General features: G+C 47.0%; 2 protein-coding genes across 6 annotated transcripts in view; both read right to left on the reverse strand.

Annotated features, from left to right (window-relative positions):
- Positions 1–2,595: 2,595 nt before the first annotated feature.
- Positions 2,596–20,039, reverse strand: part of LOC110260093 (zinc finger protein 75A-like) — a 46,639-nt gene continuing 29,195 nt past the window's right edge. For all 5 annotated transcript variants that reach the window (XR_014839506.1, XR_014839502.1, XR_014839504.1 and 2 more), the window contains 2 exons: positions 4,757–4,859; positions 2,596–3,152 (listed from right to left, as the gene is read on the reverse strand). The gene's annotated coding sequence lies outside the window, so the exon portion shown is untranslated. The remainder of the gene's footprint in view (positions 3,153–4,756; positions 4,860–20,039) is intronic.
- OR2C1 (olfactory receptor family 2 subfamily C member 1) lies at positions 8,373–9,528 on the reverse strand. The gene has a single exon (XM_085017806.1). The coding sequence runs from the start codon at positions 9,437–9,439 to the stop codon at positions 8,501–8,503; it is 939 nt and encodes a 312-aa protein (XP_084873932.1). The 5' UTR covers positions 9,440–9,528; the 3' UTR covers positions 8,373–8,500.

A 20,039-nucleotide genomic window follows, 5' to 3' on the forward strand; every position in this document is an offset into this window, starting at 1 on the left:
TGCCCTCAGTGTGGGAGAAGCTTCCTTAAGATCTCTGCCCCCATCTGCATCTGCCGGTGCACAGACAGGTGCTCATCCCACAGGAAAGAGGGGACGTGCTCTGCGTGTGGAGGGCACCTGGCAGAGGGAGCCTTCGATCAATTTGTGTGTGGTGGGTGCTTCCTTCTGCTTGCGGAGGGTTCTCCTGGGCAATCTCCGCTGAGCCGCAGATTTCATCACGACTGGATCTTAAGAACCACGTCCAGGAATTGGAATCAGCATAAGAATGCCCAGCTCTTGCCAGCTCTGCCAGGGACACCTGAGTCCTGTCTCAGTGGGGACTTCAATTCTGCTTTGAAGCAGACAAGGCTGTAGGATCCGTATATTCTGCAGGGAATCTGGGGGACCCCTGTTCCCAAGAGAATGGGGTGGAGCTGGTGGCCTGAGCAGTGTTTGGGCCATGTCCGAGAGGAAAGTCGCCCTGCTGTGGGAAGCATGTCTGGAAGCTAATGGCCTGGATCTCTTCTAACCTGATAACTGACCTCTAGGGATCTAGGGTTGGGGACCACGGCTAACTTCAGAGCAGATCCCTACCCTGTAAATCAGCCGCCCCAGAGAAGGAACAGAGGAAAGGAAGGATAGGGTAAGCTGCTGGACAACACGCAATCTGTTTCCCTTGGCGACTTAGTCTCAGAGCAAGCATAACATCGAGTAATTTTTTTTTTTTCTTTTTTTCCAGCCAAACCTGTGGCATATGTAAGTTCCCAGGCTAGGGACTGAATGTGAACCACACCTGCAACAACACCAGATCCCCACCCACTGCATCAGGCCAGGGATCAAACCCACACCACCACGGACATAACACCAGATCCTCAGCCTGCTGCTACAGTAGGAACTCCAAGATCCAGTTAATCTTTTGAGATTTCTCATCTCATCATCAACTCCACCCCAGTTCCTGGTTTCTTGTCTCAAATAGTAAACAGTTTCTAGAGGTTTACAAGCATTACTGTTTCAGGTGACAACAAAGATATTTCTCTCTCCATTTCCTTGGCCTTTAGCTGTATGTTCTCCACCAACAACATGCAGGAGACTTCAGGGTCCTTAAGAGAATCTAAGGGAGGAGTTCCCGTCATGACACAGCGGAAACGAATCCGACTAGGAACCATGAGGTTGCAGGTTTGATCCCTGGCCTTGCTCAGTGGGTTAAGGATCCAGCGCTGCCATGAGCTGAGGTGTAGGTCACAGATACGGCTCAGATCCCACCTGGCTGTGGCTGTGTCGTAGGCCGGCGGCTACAGCTCTGATTAAACCCCTAGCCTGGGAACCTCCATAGGCCGCGAGTGCAGCCCCGGAAAAAGACAGAAAAAAAGACAAAAAAAAAAGCTTACTGATCCAGAACAAGGCACTGGTATTTACGCTTTGGGGAAACCTCTAGGACAAAGAGTAAAAGATGGGTAAGTTGTCCACATTCCTTGGCATGTGTGCATGTCACATGTCAGTAACTTGTACGAGGTTGTGAAACCAAGGAATCACACATGAGCAAAGGAAAATGTATACCCCACGGCCAAAAAAATTCTTCTTTCCATTTTCTGGGAGTGGCGGAAGCAAAGGCAGGACAGAAGAGTATCCTTCAGTGTTTCCTCAGCTTGAGCCTTGCCTGGGCCACCCCCACACTTCCCTGCACACACGGTCCTTGAGCATGGCCCTCAGGACAGGCTATGCAGGCCAGTTCCCAGAGCCACACACTTGCTTCTGCTCTACACGCAGGGGAAAAATGCTATCCTGGAAAGGCCTGGGCAAAGGCAAAGAGGTGGGCTTAATATGTCCTGGTTGGGACAGTGTGACTCTGTTGGAGGTTCGTGGTGGGCAAGAGGGAGAGCCCAGAGGTGGATCCACTATGGATGAGCCTTGTACACCGGCTCAACGAAGCTGGCTTTGACAAGTGGGGAGTGCCCGTGAACATCAGTGGAAGCGCTAAGGAAGTGGAGGCCTCGCCAGCAGGCTCCTCCCACTCCTGGGTCTGCTGCTGCCAGGGACACCAGGATGCAACTGCTGTACTCCTTGCATTCTTAGGTGGCCTCTACCCTCCCAGCTGCTTTATCCTCTGGTCTGCTGGGCAGGTAAGGGAACAGAGGGTCCTAGAGCTCCCTACCTTTGCCTATCAGCCTCTCAGGATGGCCTGATGTAGCCAGGTAAGAAGTGGAACATACATCCAGTTATTCCTCCGTTTGGGAAATACTCGATTGCCTGTAAAGCACCAGGTATTAGCTAGGAGCCAAAACCAGAGCAATGCATGAAGCAGACACTGTATTTTCCAGAACCAGCCTCACTGGACCTCTCAAAAAATACAGCACCAGTCAGGCTGTACCACTCAGCCCCCAAGCTCCAAGAGCTGAGTCCCAGCTCTGCAGGGCCACTCTTTCAAGCTTATGAGTTCGGATAAACCCGACCTTTCTCCTGTGGTCCCCCTACTCCCTGTGTGGTCGCTGCTTCCTACACTTACTCCTCTGTCACCTTAGTGTTTACCTCCCCCTGACAGATCAGCCTGCTCACTGCACTGAGCACTTGCGAATACACGTGACGCAGGATGTGCAAAAGGGCACACACACAAGTCTATTGATTTCCTCTGATGTGTAATTAGACCTCTGGTTTATTGCAGTCCTTCAGGCATCTATTAAAAGGCAGTCTTCCCCTGTACATTTAACCTTGGGGCTGTCCATGGGTGTGTAAACCTCCCTTCATCACTGAAACATTATAGCTAATTGATACAATTTTTCAATGGACCTATTTTCCCCCCAAGGATTCCTAACCACCTCCATAGAATGGATCAAACACATACACAACCCAGAGAAACTGGTCAAGGCCTAGAGACCGTCACCCTTTTCACACACCTGTTGTGGTTCCTCAGCCCGAGGTGGTGGATGGGTGGTCACAGCCAATACCAGAGCTGGGCCCTGCAGGCCTCCTGCTGCACGTGCTTTCCTCTTTACCTCATCTCTGCCCCTTCTCTCAGGGGCTGCCTTACCAGTCAGCTTAGGAGCGGCCCAGCGCTTCTGGGGTCCTGGGCTAGACCCTGCTCGGCTCATCACCGACTTCATTTTGGACGATTCCCCGCTTTCACCACCATCTGCTCCATCCTCCTCACCGTCCTGCTGCTCATCTCGTCTTGGCTTCTGGGTGGAGACACAGAGAAGCCCTGAGCGGTCCTCACATGTGCAGATCACAACTCAGGCAAACCACCCAGCCACTCCCTGCAGCACGCCAGTTAGCCTGAAGGATTTTTTTGCCGGGGATGGGGGCTGGGGGTTGGGGTGGGAGATGCCTAGGTTAACAAAGGCGATCAGTTTTATCACTTCTTTTTGGCCATGCCCAAGGTATATGGAAGTTCCCAGGCCAGGAAATGAACTGAACCCACAGCAGTGACCCAAGCTGCTGCAGTGACAACCCAGATCCTGAACCCGCTGTACCACAGGAGAACTCCCATGTTAGTCACAGCACCTTGGCTAATGTCTGGTACTAAATAAATATTTGGCAAATGAATGAGTCTCCCATCCGTCCACCTGTCTTCCTACAGTGCAGGTCTGTACTTCCTGACTTTCTACAAATCTTTTCCAACTGTATCAACTACTCTGCTCAAAAGCCTTCAAGACTTCCTGATGCCACTGAAATAAGCCAAGATCTCCTGGCTTGCAAGGCTCTCCCTGGCATTCAAGGACCAACCTACACCTCTAGCCTCATTTCCACTCTCCTATTAAGATCCAGCACAGGTGAACTGCTCCCACCTCCTGAATAGGCCCTTTACAGCCTTAGTGCTGCTGCCCACAAAACTTCTAAAGACCCGATCCTTCCTTTCCATATAAAATGAATACCAGGGGCTGCCAGCCTCCATTCCTTCCAATCAGGAGAGGAAGGGCATCTGAGCCTAGTTACTAGAAATAAGGGGAAATTTTATGTTCTCAAGAAGTGAAGCCCATCAAAGAAGCCAAGAAAGCCACAGGATGAGAACTGATAACACTACGATCGACACCTTCTGAAGCTTACTAATGCTCTGAACCTCTCGGCACTGTCCCCAACTCTCCATCAGGGCGCCTTCTCTTACTCCATCTAGTACCAGAACTTGATTCTGCGGGTTCATCTAGTGCACCGTTTGAGGGCTCTCTGACGGCAAGACACGTGTCTGAATTGTCTTCGTGTCTCAACCGGCGCCAAGGGCGCAGAAGGACGCGATATGGCCTCAGTGAACCAATGTTTTTTTCGCGGAAACCACAAGGGCCGGAGTCTCGGGCCCTTCCAAAGCCGTCTTCACCGGGAAAGTCCGTGGACCACAGCCCTGAAGGCGACAAGACCAGCACACCGGGCTGCCTCGTCCCCGCGCCTCCCCACATAGAATGACGAGGTATCGGCTCACGACCACCGCGAGCGTTCCCGTCCCGGGACCCAGGAGCCTACCAGAGCCTCCCAGGAGAGGGCGGAGCCGTGGAGCGCGGGTCCGGCCCGGCGGGTAAACCCTGCGTCGACCGTGGGACGCACTGCTCAAACCGTCTTTCCCAGCGCACCAGGCCTGAAACCGCCGCGGTGAGGGGGCACTTCCGGAAGCTGGACGCATGCGCATTAGCTAAGCTGGAAGCGGTGCACTAAATGGACAGCGCCCCCCACATGGCTCCGCCCTCCTATAATCTACAGCAGTTTTCCCCCGTGGAGAGACGGCATCCTCATCCCGTCACATCCTGGGATCGCTGTGCTTCCTTTAGGAAGTCCTTGTTTGTTAGAGACATACCAATGGATATTTGGGGGAGATAGCGTGTTGTTTTGTCTGCTTCCTCTCAGACGATCTAGCAGGTCAAAGTCCTTTACATCATGCTTCCAGCTTTTCTGTAAGTCTGTGATTATTTCAAAAAGAAAAAAAAATATATTTTGGAACAAGTAAAAGCTTTAGAGTCAAGAGTATTTGGGCTTTGATTCCCAGCCCTCCCATCGTGTGCTGTGAGCAAGTTTCCTCTCCACCTCCAATATACTCAGCTTACAATGGGGAAAGCATGGGTCGTTGTGAGGATTAAATGAGTTGATGCATGTAAAGAGTTTAGGTCATTACGGAGGTCATGGTGAATACTCAGTAAAGTTGATGTAGTCCAGTCACTAATATGGTAAAATCAACTAGATCTTTTCACTCAGTCATTAATGGAGCTTCCAAATTAGTTTGTAATTTAGTGCTCACATACTAGAGCATAACCTCATCAAGCCTAGGTAACTTCTGAAGTTCCCACCGTGGTGCAGCGGAAAGGAATCCGACTGGGAACTATGAGGTTGTGGGTTTGATCCCTGGCCTCGATCAATGGGTTAGGGATCTGGCATTGCCATAAGCTGCGGTGTAGGTCGCAGACATGGCTCGGATCTGGTGTTGCTGTGGCTGTGGTGTAGGCTGGGAGCTGTAGCTCCGATTAGACCCCTAGCCTGGGAACCTCCATATGCCTCGGGTGTAGCCCTAAAAAGCAAAAACAAAACACCCCCCCCAACACACAAAAACAAGCCAAAGTAACTTTTCAATTCTTATTTCTCACCATCTCCTTTATTACAACATCTCACCAGTCATGGAATTGAGTCTGAAGTCTGTGAGGAAAGAAAAAGGATTGACTACCTTCAGTGGCAGGTTCAAAACTGGGTCATTTGACTCAGGTATGCACGCACACCTTGCCAGGTTACAAGGCGGGGTAGGATCTATGCAGACTCTGAAAGGCTCTATTGAGTTAGGCTCTTAAACTCACTGAAATCCAGACTAGAATACTCAAATACTGAACATTTCGGTTTAACTAAGGTTGGTGAACCTTCTATACTTCTTGCTTTTTTTTTTTTTTTTTTTGAATTTCAAACTGAATAAGGCAAACAGATTTTTTTCTTCTGGAACCCTAGAAATGGAACTTCAAAGTCCTTAATAACAAGGAGCTTCCCTCACATTTAATTGTTTTCCCAATTTTTGAATTTGCTTTAGGCATGCCATTGAGAATGGGATAAGAACATTGTGTACACTTTGTTAATGTTTTTATGTGATCCCCATGAAGCCTTCCATGTCCATGCTTTTCATCCCCCCTCTAATTCTGCATCTTACCACTCCCCTAAATGAAAATTAGTTGTAGAATGTTCTGTACTTTCCATCGGGAGAGGCTGCAGAATTCCAAAGGTTTTTGTTTGTTTGCTTTTGCTTTTTAGGGCAGCATCTGCAGCATATGGAGGGTCCCAGGCTAGGGGCTGAATCAGAGCTAGAGTTGCTCTCCTACACCACAGCCACAGAAACTCGGGATCCGAGCCACATCTGAGACCTACACCACAGATCACAGAGATGCCAGATCTTTAACCCACTGAGCGAGGCCAGGGATCGAACCCACAACCTCATGGTTCCTAGTCGGATTTGTTTCCGATGTGCCATAAGGGGAACTCCCCAAAGTGTTATGAAGAATGCCTATTTCCTCCCAAGTTATTTTGCAATTTAATGAATTAGCTAGAGGATATTTCCCTGGTAAATAAATTAACTGGCATTCTGGTTTGTACATCAGCTTTAGGAGCTTTGTCATTGTGCCTCTACCTTCTAAAAACCACCTAGGAGTTCCTGTTGTGGCATAGTGGAAATGAATCCAACTAGCATCCACGAGGAAGTGGGTTCGATCCCTGACCTTGCTCAGTGGGTTGGAGATCCAGCATCACGTTGAGCTGTAATGTAGGTCACAGATGCAGCTTGGATCCCACATTGCTGTGGCTGTGGCATAGCCTGGCAGCTGAAGCTCTGATTCTACCCCTAGCCTGGGAACTTCAGGTGCCAAGGGTGTGGCCCTAAAAAAAAAAAGAAAGAAAGAAAAGAAAAATTAAAACTTCACCTAATTTGAGTGTGCTGATCAGTAAAAATTTTAAGGGAGTTCCTGCTGTGGCATAGCGGGTTAAGGATCCAGTGTTGTTCACAGTGGCATAGGTTTGATCCCCAGCCTAGTTCAGTGGGATCAGGATCCATCATTGCCACAGCTGTGGCTTGGATTCCCTGCCCTGGGGACTTACAATGCTATGGGTATGGTCACAAAAAATAGAAGATAAATAAAATTTTTGAGACTGCAAGATTCTGGACTTTGAGGAATTCACCACGATAATGTTGGCAAGTCCTGAAGACATACTTCAGTATTACTGTGTAAAGAACTGAGAAAATAGGTCATGGCTCTGATCTGTAACTGGAAAAACAAATTCAGATTGGGACAATATAACTAGATGTATTTGGGGGGCATTACAGAAATGTGGAAAGGGGGGAAATTTGTCATGGTTTGTTCAGCATTGTCCAGGCTACTGGATGACTCCAAAGGGGCGAACGTGAAAATGGTTCATTTGAAGTATTTAGTTCCTAGTGTAAAAAAGGGGACTCATGAGGCTTGTTAATTAGGTCAACTCACTAAGCATTTATTGAGCATCTACTGTGTAAGAGGCATGTGTTTCGGTGCTCCGGGAGGCATAAGACTCTTTAGAAGGTAGCCCTAAAACCTACTGATGTCCTTTTCTCTGGTAATGTAGTTGCCAAGCAACTTCCTCAGATCAACCCAGCTTCTCTCCCTGGGGAAAGAGTATAAGAACCATGGTGGCAGGTGTGGACGCTGGCAGCTGTGATAATGCATAGAATCACATCCTGGCATTTTAATTCCAATGCCTGAGTTCCTCAAGGGGAGGTATGGTGTGCTGGACTGATAGCTGAGTTCCAGAAACGTTAGGGGTAAAACACTAGCTCTTGAGGCAGAGGAGATGCTTTATGAGGGATAATCTTTCCTGGGCTCTTAAACTTGTTTAAGGAATCTCAGATCTTCCACAATCCACTGACCATATTAGCCAAATGCTGTCAACAAACCTGATGGCTGGGACTTTAGTAGGGAAATGATTTAAAAAAAACTAACTGAAAGAAAATGGGCTTTTCCTACCACTTATCATTCAATATTGATTGAGGCAAAAGGGGAAATGGGATGTAGACCTTAAAGAGAGGGTAAACATGATGACAGAGGGATATATGGGTGGGAAGTTGGGTACACAGACTTGAAATATCAGGAAGAGGTGGACAAAGATGATGGTAAGTTACAAAGATGAATTTCTTGGGTTTTCAATTGGAATGAGTAATACTTGGCTTGATTTTATGGAATGGTATAAGATACTGCAAATAGTTATGTTTTCTTTGAAGAAGTATAGAATCCTCTAGAAATACAATGATAGTTATTATATATAATAAAATGTGGACAACAGTGATAGTGAGCTAAGTTTGTACTAAGTCAACAACATCTGAACCATCAGTGACATGAGTCGGCCCTGCTCCCTGTGGTCCACAGCAGGATATTTGGTAAATAAATACAGAACACTGGAAATAACACTAACCATGTACCAACAGCTTTGTGCTGTCAAGAACAGATTGCGCTGGTGTTGGCACTCCTCATGCTCACCTGGCCAGAGAGAAAATAAGAAAAAGCATGTAGAAAGGAAGAGGTGGTACATGATGGAGCTTTCCTGGCCTTCAGCTGACTTCTCTTCCCTTCCCCAGCAGCCTCCTCAGCGCCCCCTTCACCTCCTTGTTCCTCAGAGTGTAGATGAGAGGGTTCGCCATGGGTGTGACCACGGAGTAGAAGAGAGAAATGAATTTGCCCTGGTCCTGGCTGCTGGTCTTCGCTGGCAGCAGATACCCATAGATGGCCGAGCCATAGAAGAGGAGCACCACCAGCAGATGGGAGAGGCACGTGTTAAAGGCCTTTCTCCGTCCCTCCGCTGAGTGGATCTCCAGCACTGCCCGCGCGATGCAGCAGTAGGAAACCAGGATGATGCTTAGTGGGACGGCAGTGAAGAAGGTGCACACACCATTGAGCACAGCCTCATTGAGACTCGTGTCTCCACAGGCCATTTTGATCATGGCGGGCACTTCACACAGGAAGCTGTCCAGCCTCCGGTTCCCACAAAGAGGAAGCTGCACAGTGAATGTGGACTGGACCCCAGAGTTGCCCAAGCCCCCCAACCAGGCAATGGCAGCCAGCAGCCAGCAGAGCCGAGGGTTCATGACGGCGGTGTAGTGCAGGGGCCAGCACACGGCGACATAGCGGTCAAACGCCATCACCACCAGCAGGATGCACTCAGTAGCGCCGAGCCACAGGAAGACATAGAGTTGGGTCACACAGCCACCATAGCTGATGGTCTTGTCTGACCCCCACAGGTTGACGAGCATTTGGGGGACGGAGCTAGTAGTAAAGGCAAGGTCCAGGGAGGAGAGGTTGCTGAGGAAGAAATACATGGGTGTGTGGAGCCGAGCATCCAGGCTGGAAAGGAGGATGATGGTTCCGTTCCCAACTAGGGTCAACAAGTATGAGAAGAGGATGACTACAAAAAAGACCCTCTCCAGCTGGGGATGGTCCGAGACGCCCATCAGAATGAAGCCCTCCAAGGAGGTGGCATTGGCCCTTTCCATCCCTGCCAGCCTGCAGTCACCTGAGGGCTCTGTCCAGGGAAACCCAGGAGTAAAGCAGGTGAAGAGGAAATGAATGGAGAAGGCTGGTTAGCATCAGCACAGGTCGGACGAGCCCCAGGAGTCATAGTTAAGTACTATCTTCCATTTCATGCCTGCTAAACTTTCACTGCAATCCCCAAACGTGGTCAATCCCACAATGACTGGCAACGGTATCCCAGCTGAGTATCAAATGTGAGCTATTGCAGCAATGAAGGAAGTGCCTTATGAGGAAAAATAAAGTCTAATGTTCTTCAGTTCAACACAGTGATTGTTAACAGGCTAGAGCGAGCCGACCACTAGAATTGTATGAGGACATTCTCAAAACACACATCTCCCCAGCCAGGGTTTTGGTATACTCAGGAAAGGGGTGAGCAGAGCCACTGTGTTTGCAAAAGCCTCCCAGACATTTCTGATAAATTTCTTTCCTGCTCTTCTATATCCCTCCCCTCCCAAGAAAACTGGTCTACAAAGATGAAGTTTGAGAGAGAACATGATGAATCTACAAAGTCGTGAAACAAATGGAAAGCAAGGATATAGACTCATTCACCAAATAAAGATACAAGTTAAAAAGAGGCAAATGTTAATTAAACAAAACTCCACTTGAGGCCAAGTAAATATGTGGAACAGGCTAAAGATATAAAGAGAATTTACCCCAAAAGGTGTTAACTCAGGTATAAGGTACCGATGATTAGTAGAGGAAAACAGAAGATTTCAGAGATCTCCAATATTCTGAAGTCTATGACCACTATACCCGTGTCTAAATGACACAGTAACTCTCTCTCTCTCTCTCTTTTTTTTTTTTTTTTTTTGCCACACCTGTGGCATATGGAAGCTCCCCGGCCAGGGAATGAATCCAATCTGTAGCTTCGACCTAAGCTGTAGCTGCATCAATGTGGGACACTTAACCCACTGCTCCAGGCTGGGGATTGAACCCGCGCCTCCATAGAGACTATGCCAGATCCTTAACCTGCTGTACCACAGCACAGTGGAAACTCCTAACACGGTGATGCTTCAGGAAGGTACATTTTTTTTTTGTTTTTATTTTTGTCTTTTTAGGGCCGTGCCCAAGGCATATAGACGTTCCCAGGCTAGGGATCAAATCAGAGCTGCAGCTGCCAGCTTACACCACAGCCACAATGACGCCAGATCCGAGCTGCATCTGTGACCTACACTGCAGCTCACGGCAATGCCAGATCCTTAACCCACTGAGTGAGGCCAGGGATCGAACCTGTGAACTCATGGATACTGCTGAGCCATGACGGGAACTGCAGGAAGGTATATGTTAATCCTCTGAATTCAGTCCCAATCACAAGCTGGCTCTGCCTCTTCCTCTGGACCATGACGTGTCCCGTGGGAACCCTGGCTGCTACGCACAAAGAGCAGGCTTGATGGGTACCGCTACTCAAGGGAGGTGTGCGGATGTGTGTATCCGGTTCTGGTGCTCCAGTCAGGGACCACTTGGCTACACCTCTTGGCTGAAGACCACCCGAGACCCGACCTTTACACCAATAAGCAGCAAAAACACTGGAGATCCTGATGCTAGAAACCACTCCGAATCTGGCAGGAACTCTCTTCCACCTGTCCGTTTCTTTAGGTCAGCAATCCAGTCCTCCTGAGTCCGGGATGATTAGGACTTCAATGCACTTTTCAATCCTCCTTTAAAATTCTCCCTAATAGCTAAGAAGAGGTGACTGCCCATTCCTTTCATTTAGGACTTAAGGGAGCTGAGGAATGGAGGTACTGATCTGACAGCCCATCTTTCTGCTCAGAAGGTCTTCCTGATACCCACCGCACGACCTTTCCCAGTGGAAGTGCTTGCCCTTTTGTATCCCTGCAAGGGAAGGAAACGCAGACATGGCCCATCTTTTTCCATGAGGTGTCCAGTCTCTGGGTGGCTGATGCTTTGCGGCTGCTCAGTGACACCAACATTTTTTTAGTCCCCACTCTGTGCATACCAAGCAGTTTCAGCCCCACTCTGTGCATACCAAGCAGTTTCAGCCCAGGAAGAAACCAGCCAACATGGAAGAAGGAAAGGGGATGCCTAGAGCAGGAAGGTGTTGCCCCAGCTACTCAGAATATCCAGGAGGAAATACCACACCAGCTAGATTTTTGGCCTGATGTTGACACACTCCCCAAGAGAAGATGATTCTAACCTCGGGTTTCAATTCAGTAAACCTCAACTGGTCCTCAGGGTGTTTTCCTCCTAGAGGACCTCTCCACGGGTTCCTAGATCTCTTGTAATCTGGAATGTTAAATTGATCTGGCACTATCTGCATTTTTTTAATGCTTTTTTTTTAGGGATGCAGGGGCGGCATGTAGCGGTTCCCAGGCTAGGGGTCGAATTGGAGCTATAGCTGCTGGCCTCCACCACAGCCACAGCAACGTGGGATCCAAGCTGCATCTGCAACCTACACCATAGCTCACGGCAATGCAGGATCCTTAACCCATGGAGCGGGACCATGAATACTACTCGGATTCGTTTTTGCTGTGCCACAACGGGAACTCCTACTATTTGCATTTTAAGAAGAGCCTGGATAGGACAATATTGAATTCAGAGGATGTGCCAGTTATGGTGCAATTTGGGAGCTGGAGTTTGTTTGGAAAGAGACAGATTTTTAGGAATCTCTCATAGTTCCCATCTTGGCTTCCCTGTAAATTTTTGTTTTTAAAGCTGCACATGTGGTGTATGGAAGTCCCCAGCCAGGGGTCAAACTGGACCTGCAGCTGCAGGCTACAGCCACAGCCACAGCCATGCCAAATTCGAGTCACCACAGTGTGCAGCAACACCAGATCCTTAACCCACTGGAGAGGCCAGGGATGGAACCCACATCTTCACAGACCCTGTGTCAGGTTCTTAACCCACTGAGCCACAACAGGAACTACCCTGCCTGTAAATGTAGTTTGAACTTTCAGGATATTGACAAAAGCAGCCAAGAGCTGCTTCTTAATGATGATCCTGGAAGCTGCCATTGCCTGCGTCATCCCAGTTTTTTGCCCATTGCTCCCCTAAATTTTACCATTCTTAACTGGCCACTTGAGAATTAGCCAGAGCAAATTCGTAATTTGGAGTTGGCCTTCTCCCATCACAGAAATTGCTCCTGAGCTGTTGGCACTCCCCACGTGTGGCTGCAAGTTCAGAGTTCAAGCCCTGCCTTAATATTAGCCTAAGAAATAAAAGGAACGGGAATCATATCCTAATTCCTGGTCCTGGCAGAGAAGTTTTTACATGTTTTATTTTAAAATAGTTCACTTATTTGGGAGACCATTGACAGGGATGTTTCTGAGAGCTCAGTTTGTGCCTGTCTTGCATCTATGTGCTAAGTTAGTCTTTTCATGACGACTTGGTCAGAACTGGAGATACGGTTTTCAGTGCAGGGTAAAACGCTGTGGCAGCATATGGCAGGCAAGAGCCGCACACCAGAACAAAGCCTGTCCAGAAGAATGAAGGCTAAGGTGGATTCAAGGTATCTAATGGAGTGAATTCTACCACAAATCTAAGAATTCAACAATCAGAGATGTGGCAGTGTGAATCTTAAGAGATAAATAAATACAGGATCAGTAAAATTAAAAATGACATAGTTCATAATAAACCTATGGAAATTATTACTCCTAAGAGGTGTCATAGTTGAAAAAAAATTGAAATTTAAGAAACATAAAGGGAAATAAAGGGAATCTACATTTGAAGTTTGTATCAGGGATTTCTTTTTTTTTTTTTTGTCTTTTGTCTATTTTGTTGTTGTTGTTGCTATTTCTTGGGCCGCTCCTGCGGCATATGGAGGTTCCCAAGCTAGGGGTTGAATCAGAGCTGTAGCCACCGGCCTACGCCAGAGCCACAGCAACTCGGGATCCGAGCTGCGTCTGCAACCTACACCACAGCTCACGGCAACGCCGGATCGTTAACCCACTGAGCAAGGGCAGGGATCGAACCCGCAACCTCATGGTTCCTAGTCGGATTCGTTAACCACTGCGCCACGACGGGAACTCCTGTATCAGGGATTTCAATCAAAATCCCTTAAAACTGATTTCTGAGGCTACTGTTAGGAAATGAACGCTGGCTAAATTAGTCCAGCTCAGGGGCAAAGGATCTTACAAAATTAAAAGAGTGCTAAATGCATGGAAGTACATCAAATACGTATAAAAATTCACCACCATGGGGAGCTCCCACTGTGGCTCAGGGGTAAGGAATCTGACTAGTATCCAGCAGGTGCAGCCCTAAAAAGACCAAAAAAAAAAAAAAAAAAAAAAAAAAATTTCACCACCACAAACTCAGACTGGAAAAGGCTGGGTAAGTACAGTGTTGGAGAAACAGCTCTCCAGGTACATTCCTGTGCAAGCCGAGGGCAGTCTGCAGTGGGTCTCCAAAGGGAAAACGGACAGAGGAGCGCTCGATGCGAGGGCCAGGCAGTCAGCTTTCTGCCCTGTCTGCCCAGGCGGTTCCTTATGGGAGGATCTCCCCTGATTTGCTTGACGTTTTAAAAGGGAGATGGAGGATGTGCAGATTTTCAGAGAACAGGAAGCAAGAGGAAACAGGTTCTATCTATGGAGAATGGCCAAGATGTTAGCTTGTTTAAGAAGTGATTAAAGAGAGGATTTTTTTTTCCCTCTAGTCAATGTCTTTGCTGTATGACGGGATTTTAAAGATGCCTGCTTGCAGAGCAAGTGTTCTCTTTATCTCCGAAAAGCAAAAATGGCTTAAATTAAAAGCAAGAGAAATTGTGAAGGGACATTTTGAGGTTTCAGAATGATAAAACAGTGGTAAATTCTTTGGCAAGAGAAAAAGGGATTAAAGATTTGTGTTTAGAGATTTGCTTTGACCCTTTTCTGCTGGAGGATTCTATTTCTAGGACGTGGAGGTGCACAGAAAAAGGTCCTTTTTTTTTTTTTTTTTTTTCTTTCTTTTTTTTGGTCAAGTTAAGACTTTTCCAGCTTCTTTCCTGGACCATTCTAGAACTGCCTTCATTCAATCAAAATTCTTTCTTTCTTTCTTTCTTTTTTTGGTCTTTTTGTCTTTTGAGGGCCACACCCGCAGCATATGGAGGTTCCCAGGCTAGGGGTCCAATCAGAGCTGTAGCTGCCGGCCTACACCACAGCTGCAGCAACGCCAGATCCAAGCCGCATGTGCAACCTACACCACAACTCATGGCAATGCTGGATCCTTAACCCACTGAGTGAGGCCAGGGATTGAACCCGCAACCTCATGGTTCCTAGTCGGATTCATTTCTGCTGTGCCACAACGGGAACTCCATTTTTTTTCTTTTTTTTAGGGTTGCACCTGTGGCACATGGAAGTTCCAAGGCTAGGGGTTGAATCAGAGCTGCAGCTGCCGGCCTCTGCCACAGCCACAGCCACGTCAGATCCAAGCCGAGTCTGCGACCCACACCACAGCTCACAGAAACACCAGATCCTTAACCCACTGAGTGAGGCCAGGGATCGAACGCACATCCTCATGGATAGTAGTTGGGTTCTTAACCTGTTGAGCCACCATGGGAACTCATAAAAGTTCTAATTTGTAGTTTTACAATTCTCCTATGCAGTTTAACTACTCTTCCTCCCTCTCTCTTCTCTTATTGAGAGAGGTCACAAATGTGTTTGGGACCCTAATACCATGTCATGTCCAAACTTGCCCCGGCAGGAAGAATCCAACCCCCAGGCTCTGAAATGCCAGTTCACACTCCCCCTAGTCTCGCCAATCCCCTCAACTGCTCTTCGCTTGTCCAGCTTTTTTCCTCTTTCCTGGATCCTCTGGATTCTCCATTCATCAAAGAATACAGACTGTCCATGGAAATATACCTGTAGCTTCAAGATTCCACGTGAATCCGTCACTGTCACTGGTGTTTGATGGATCAAGTAGATGAGAGCGTGGAATCAGGAAGGAGTCTGTGCTGTGCTGCTGCTGCCCGGCCCATGAGCTGGGAGCGCAGGCTTTTAACCCTGAGGCTGGCCCTGGCCCTCTGAGGAGGGGCGGCTTAGCCGCCTGGAAGCCTGGCCCGCTGAGCCCAGGCGAGGCAGGGGAGGGATACCCTACAGGCAATTAGCACAAAGCACCCGCATGGCCAGAACAAAGGAAACAGGCTGTCCCTGAAGAGCTGGTTCTTTCACCTAAACGGCACCACCAAACACAGATTAGTAACTGAAATAGCAATAGAATAACTACATTCTTTAAACAATTGCTAACCATATAAATTTATCCTTTCCAAGGTATTGTCACATGACCTAGCTTAGTCTTCAAATGTGTTCTCTGCAGATGGAGGAGGTGATTTTTTTGTTTGTTTTCGTTTTTCAGGGCCACATTCTTGGCATATGGAGGTTCTCAGGCTAGGGGTCCAATTAGAGCTACAGTTGCTGGCCACAGCCAGAGCTATAGCCACAGCCATGCCAGATCTGAGCCACATCTGTGACCTACGCCACAGGTCACGGCAATGCCAGATCCTTAACCTACTGAGCGAGGCCAGGGATCGAACCCGCAACCTCATGGTTCCTAGTCAGATTCATTTCTGGGGCACCACGAGGGGAACTCCGAGGAAGATCTTATTCCCACTTGATAGATGAGTAAACCAAGTGTAAAGGAAGAAGAAAGTGACTTGTATATTATTAAATGGTGTTCAGTTTCTCACATGGCATAAACAGACCATTATATTCCGGAGAATTTAGTTTTTTTTGAGATACAGCTGATGTACATTATTATGTAAGTTTCAGGTGTACAACACAGTGATTCAGTATTTTTAGAGATTATACTCCATTTGAAGTTATAAAATAATGGCTACATTTCCCGGTGCTGTGTAATAGATGCTTGCTGCTTATTTATATTACACGTTTTAGGATTATTTGTTCTAGCTTTGTGAACAATATCATGGGTATTTTGACAGGGATGGCATCGAACATGCAGACTGCTTTGGGCATGGACGGCAATGCCATTTCTTCCCGTCCAAGAACTCGGGAGGGCTTTCCATTTCAATGGCCCTCATCCGCATTTCAATGTCAGAGTACAGGTCTCTCGCCTCCTTGCTTGAGTTTATTCCTAGGTCTTTGACTCCTTTTGATGAAGAAGTTAGTATTTTCGAAGTTGTTCTTGAGTCTTTTTGGTGGGGGACAGAGAAAAGGGGATTCCTACTGTCTGTGGCCTTCACATAAGACAACTGGAGGCTTGAATCTCAGACATGCACACCCCTCTGTGTGAAGAGGCATCACCCACAAACGATGTTGAAGAAACATGTAAAAGGTGACTGGCAACCTGACTAGGCCCTTAGATGTCAGGAAAGAGAAATCCCCCCTGAAACGGCGGACTTGGAAAGCACGTCATTCAAGGAATGGTCACTAGGGTAGACGGTCTGTCAGGTATTGTTAGGGTACAGGTGTGAGCAAAATGGATCTGGCCTCTGCCCAGGGGGGGCTCCCTGCCCCGCGGCCCTGTCTCCAAGTCTCTTGTAACATAAGCACTGTGGGCTGGCTTGTGCCACGTCCCAGACGCTCTGCTTGGCAGGTTACATTACCACGACAACCACACCACTCTGTTAACAAGGGAGGAGCTAAGGCTCAGAGACAGTAGGTAACTGCGCTGGGCACACAGACTAGTTAGTAAATGGCAGAGCCCCTTAAACTATGTCTATCTGACCACTAGGTCCACAGTCCTGAAAAACTGGAGAATCTCAATGGCCATCAGCAGGGAATTCAGTAAATTATCCCCCTCTATGGAAAACTGTAGGAGTTCCCGTCGTGGCGCAGTGGTTAACGAATCCGACTAGGAACCATGAGGTTGCGGGTTCGGTCCCTGCCCTTGCTCAGTGGGTTAACAATCCGGTGTTGCCGTAAGCTGTGGTGTAGGTCGCAGACGCAGCTCGGATCCCGCGTTGCTGTGGCTCTGGCGTAGGCCAGTGGCTACAGCTCCGACTCGACCCCTAGCCTGGGAACCTCCATATGCCGAGGGAACAGCCCAAAGAAATAGCAAAAAGACAAAAAAAAAAAAAAAAAAAGAAAGAAAAAAAAAGAAAACTGTAAAAACGTGACTACAGCTCTGCAAGACTTCTCTTTTGGTAATTTCATTTCATTTTCCATGTTATTGCCAATCCCACTCTCATTCCACTCCACTCTCTCACAAGCATGTATTCTGGTATATATTGATTCCTCATAAAATGTGATTTTTTGTGTATGTAATCTTTGAAATTTGTTCAATGTCATTCTGTTTCTTACCTTTTAACTCCTTTTTCCCACAACATTATTACTTATCTTTTAAAAGATATATCCATGTTGTTATGTGCGCGTTTAGTTTAGTGTTTTAATGCTGAATATGCATGTATCATTTTTTATTTGTCCATTCCATTAGGCATGAAGATATAGCTTGCCTTAATTTCCCACAACCACGGACAATGTTACCATGAGCATTTGTGGACAGATCCCCTTCTGGACCTGCATGGGCCTCCATCACAGACGGACAGATAGACAGGCATCTCTGGACTGAGAGTGCTGGGGGATAGGTGTATAGATCCCACGAGCACTACCAGAATCTTCCAAAAGGCTGCCCAGTATACAACTCCCACCAGCTATAAATGAAGGGTCCAGATTCACCCAACCCCATCCTAGCCAACACTTACGACAATCAAATTTCCTAATTTATTGATCTGATGAGCATAAAATGGTATCTCAGTTTGTGTTTTTCTGAATACTAGTGAGATTGAACTTTTTTTTTAATGGCTTCACCCACAGCATATAGAAGTTCCCAGGCTAGAGGTCGAATCGGAGCTATATATAGCTGCTGGCCTACACACACCACAGCCACAGCCATGCCAGATCCAAGCCTCGTCTGCCACCCACACCACAGTTCACAGCAACGCCGGATCCTTAACCCACTGAGCAAGGCTAGGGATCGAACCCACAACCTCATGGTTCCTAGTTGGATTCGTTAACCACTGCGCCACGACGGGAACTCCTGTTATACTTTTTAAAAAACATTATAGCGATTCTAGCGGGTGAGATGCGGTATTTCACTGTGGTTGTGATTTATGTTTCCCCAATGACTAACGGTGTTGAGCAACATTTCATGTGCAATTGAACTGCTTTTTCACATTTCCTTTTTTTTTTTTTTTTTTTTTTTTTTTTTTTTTTTTTTTTAGAGCCACAGCCTTGGCATATAGAAGTTCCTAGGCTAAGGGTCGAATCAGAGCTGCAGCTGCCGGCCTTCACCACAGCCACAGCTACGTGGGATCTGAACTGCATCTGCAATCTACACCATGGCTCAAGGCAACGCTGGACCCTTAACCCACTGAGTGAGGCCAGGGATTGAACCCACATCCTCATGGTTCCTAGTCGGTTTGTTTCCGCTGCGCCACAGTGGGAACTCCTCTTTGTAGTAATATTTGAAACTGGGAAATGTAAGTCCTCCAACTTTGTTCTTCTTTTTTTCAAGACTGTTTGGACTATTCCGGGTCCTTTGCAATTCCACATTAATTTTAGAATCAGCTTTTTCATTTCTGTAAAGGATCCATTTGGAATTACGGCAGGCATCCCACTGACTCTCCCTTTGGAGAGTACGGCCATCTTAACGATATTAAGTCTTCCAATGCATGCACGTGTGGTCTGTTTATTCTGCTCTCCTTTGAATTCTATGAGCAATGCTCTACAGCTGTTTGTGTACAAATATTGCATCTTCCTGGCTAAATTCACTCTGAAACATTTCATTCTTTTTGGTAATATTGTAAATGAAATTGCTTTCTTAATTTCCTTTTCGGGTTATGCCTGGTTAACATAGCTGATTTTTGCATCATGGTCTTGCATCCTGAAACTTGACCAAATTTATCTACTTTAATACTTGGGTTTTTGTTGATTCTTTAGAATTTTCTATATATAAGAGCACCTCATCTGTGAATAGAGATATTTTTGCATCTTTCTTTTCACTTCATCTGTCTATTCCTGTTTATTGCCTAACTGCTCTAGCTAGAATTTCCAGTAAAACGCTGACCTAAAGTGATTGAAGTAGGCATCCTCTTACCCTGTTCTTGATCTTAAGGGGAATGCTTTTAAAAATGCCCCTTATTGGAGTTCCCGTCGTGGCTCAGTGGTTAACAAATCCGACTAGGAACCATGAGGTTGCGGGTTCGATCCCTGGCCTCTCAGTGGGTTGAGGATCAAGTGTTGCCATGAGCTGTGGTGTAGGTTGCAGATGTGGCTCAGATCCCAAGGTTGCTGTGGCTCTGGTGTTGGCTGGCTGCTACAGCTCCGATTAGACCCCTAGCCTAGGAAGCTCTATATGACGCGGGAGCGGCCCTAGAAATGGCCAAAAAAAAAAAAAAAAAATTTAAAAAATTAAAAAAATTAAAAAATAAAAATACGCCTTATTATGTTGAGGAAGTTTCTTTCTACTCCAACTTGATGAATGATTTTAATGGAAAGGACGTCAGATTTTGTCAGAGGCTTTTCTGCATCAGTTGAGATGATCATGCGGTTTGGGTCCTTCATTCTACTAATGTGCTATATATTACACCGATTTTCATATACTGAACCACTACCTTATTCCTGGGATAAAATCCATGTGGTCATGAGGTATAATCATTAAAAAAAATTTTTTTTT

This window comes from Sus scrofa, chromosome 3 (genome assembly GCF_054392235.1).
Source record: "Sus scrofa isolate SSC_HxYL_T2T_F1_AM1 chromosome 3, Sscrofa_HxYL_maternal_Yorkshire_Landrace_v2.0, whole genome shotgun sequence".
NCBI lineage: Eukaryota > Metazoa > Chordata > Mammalia > Artiodactyla > Suidae > Sus > Sus scrofa.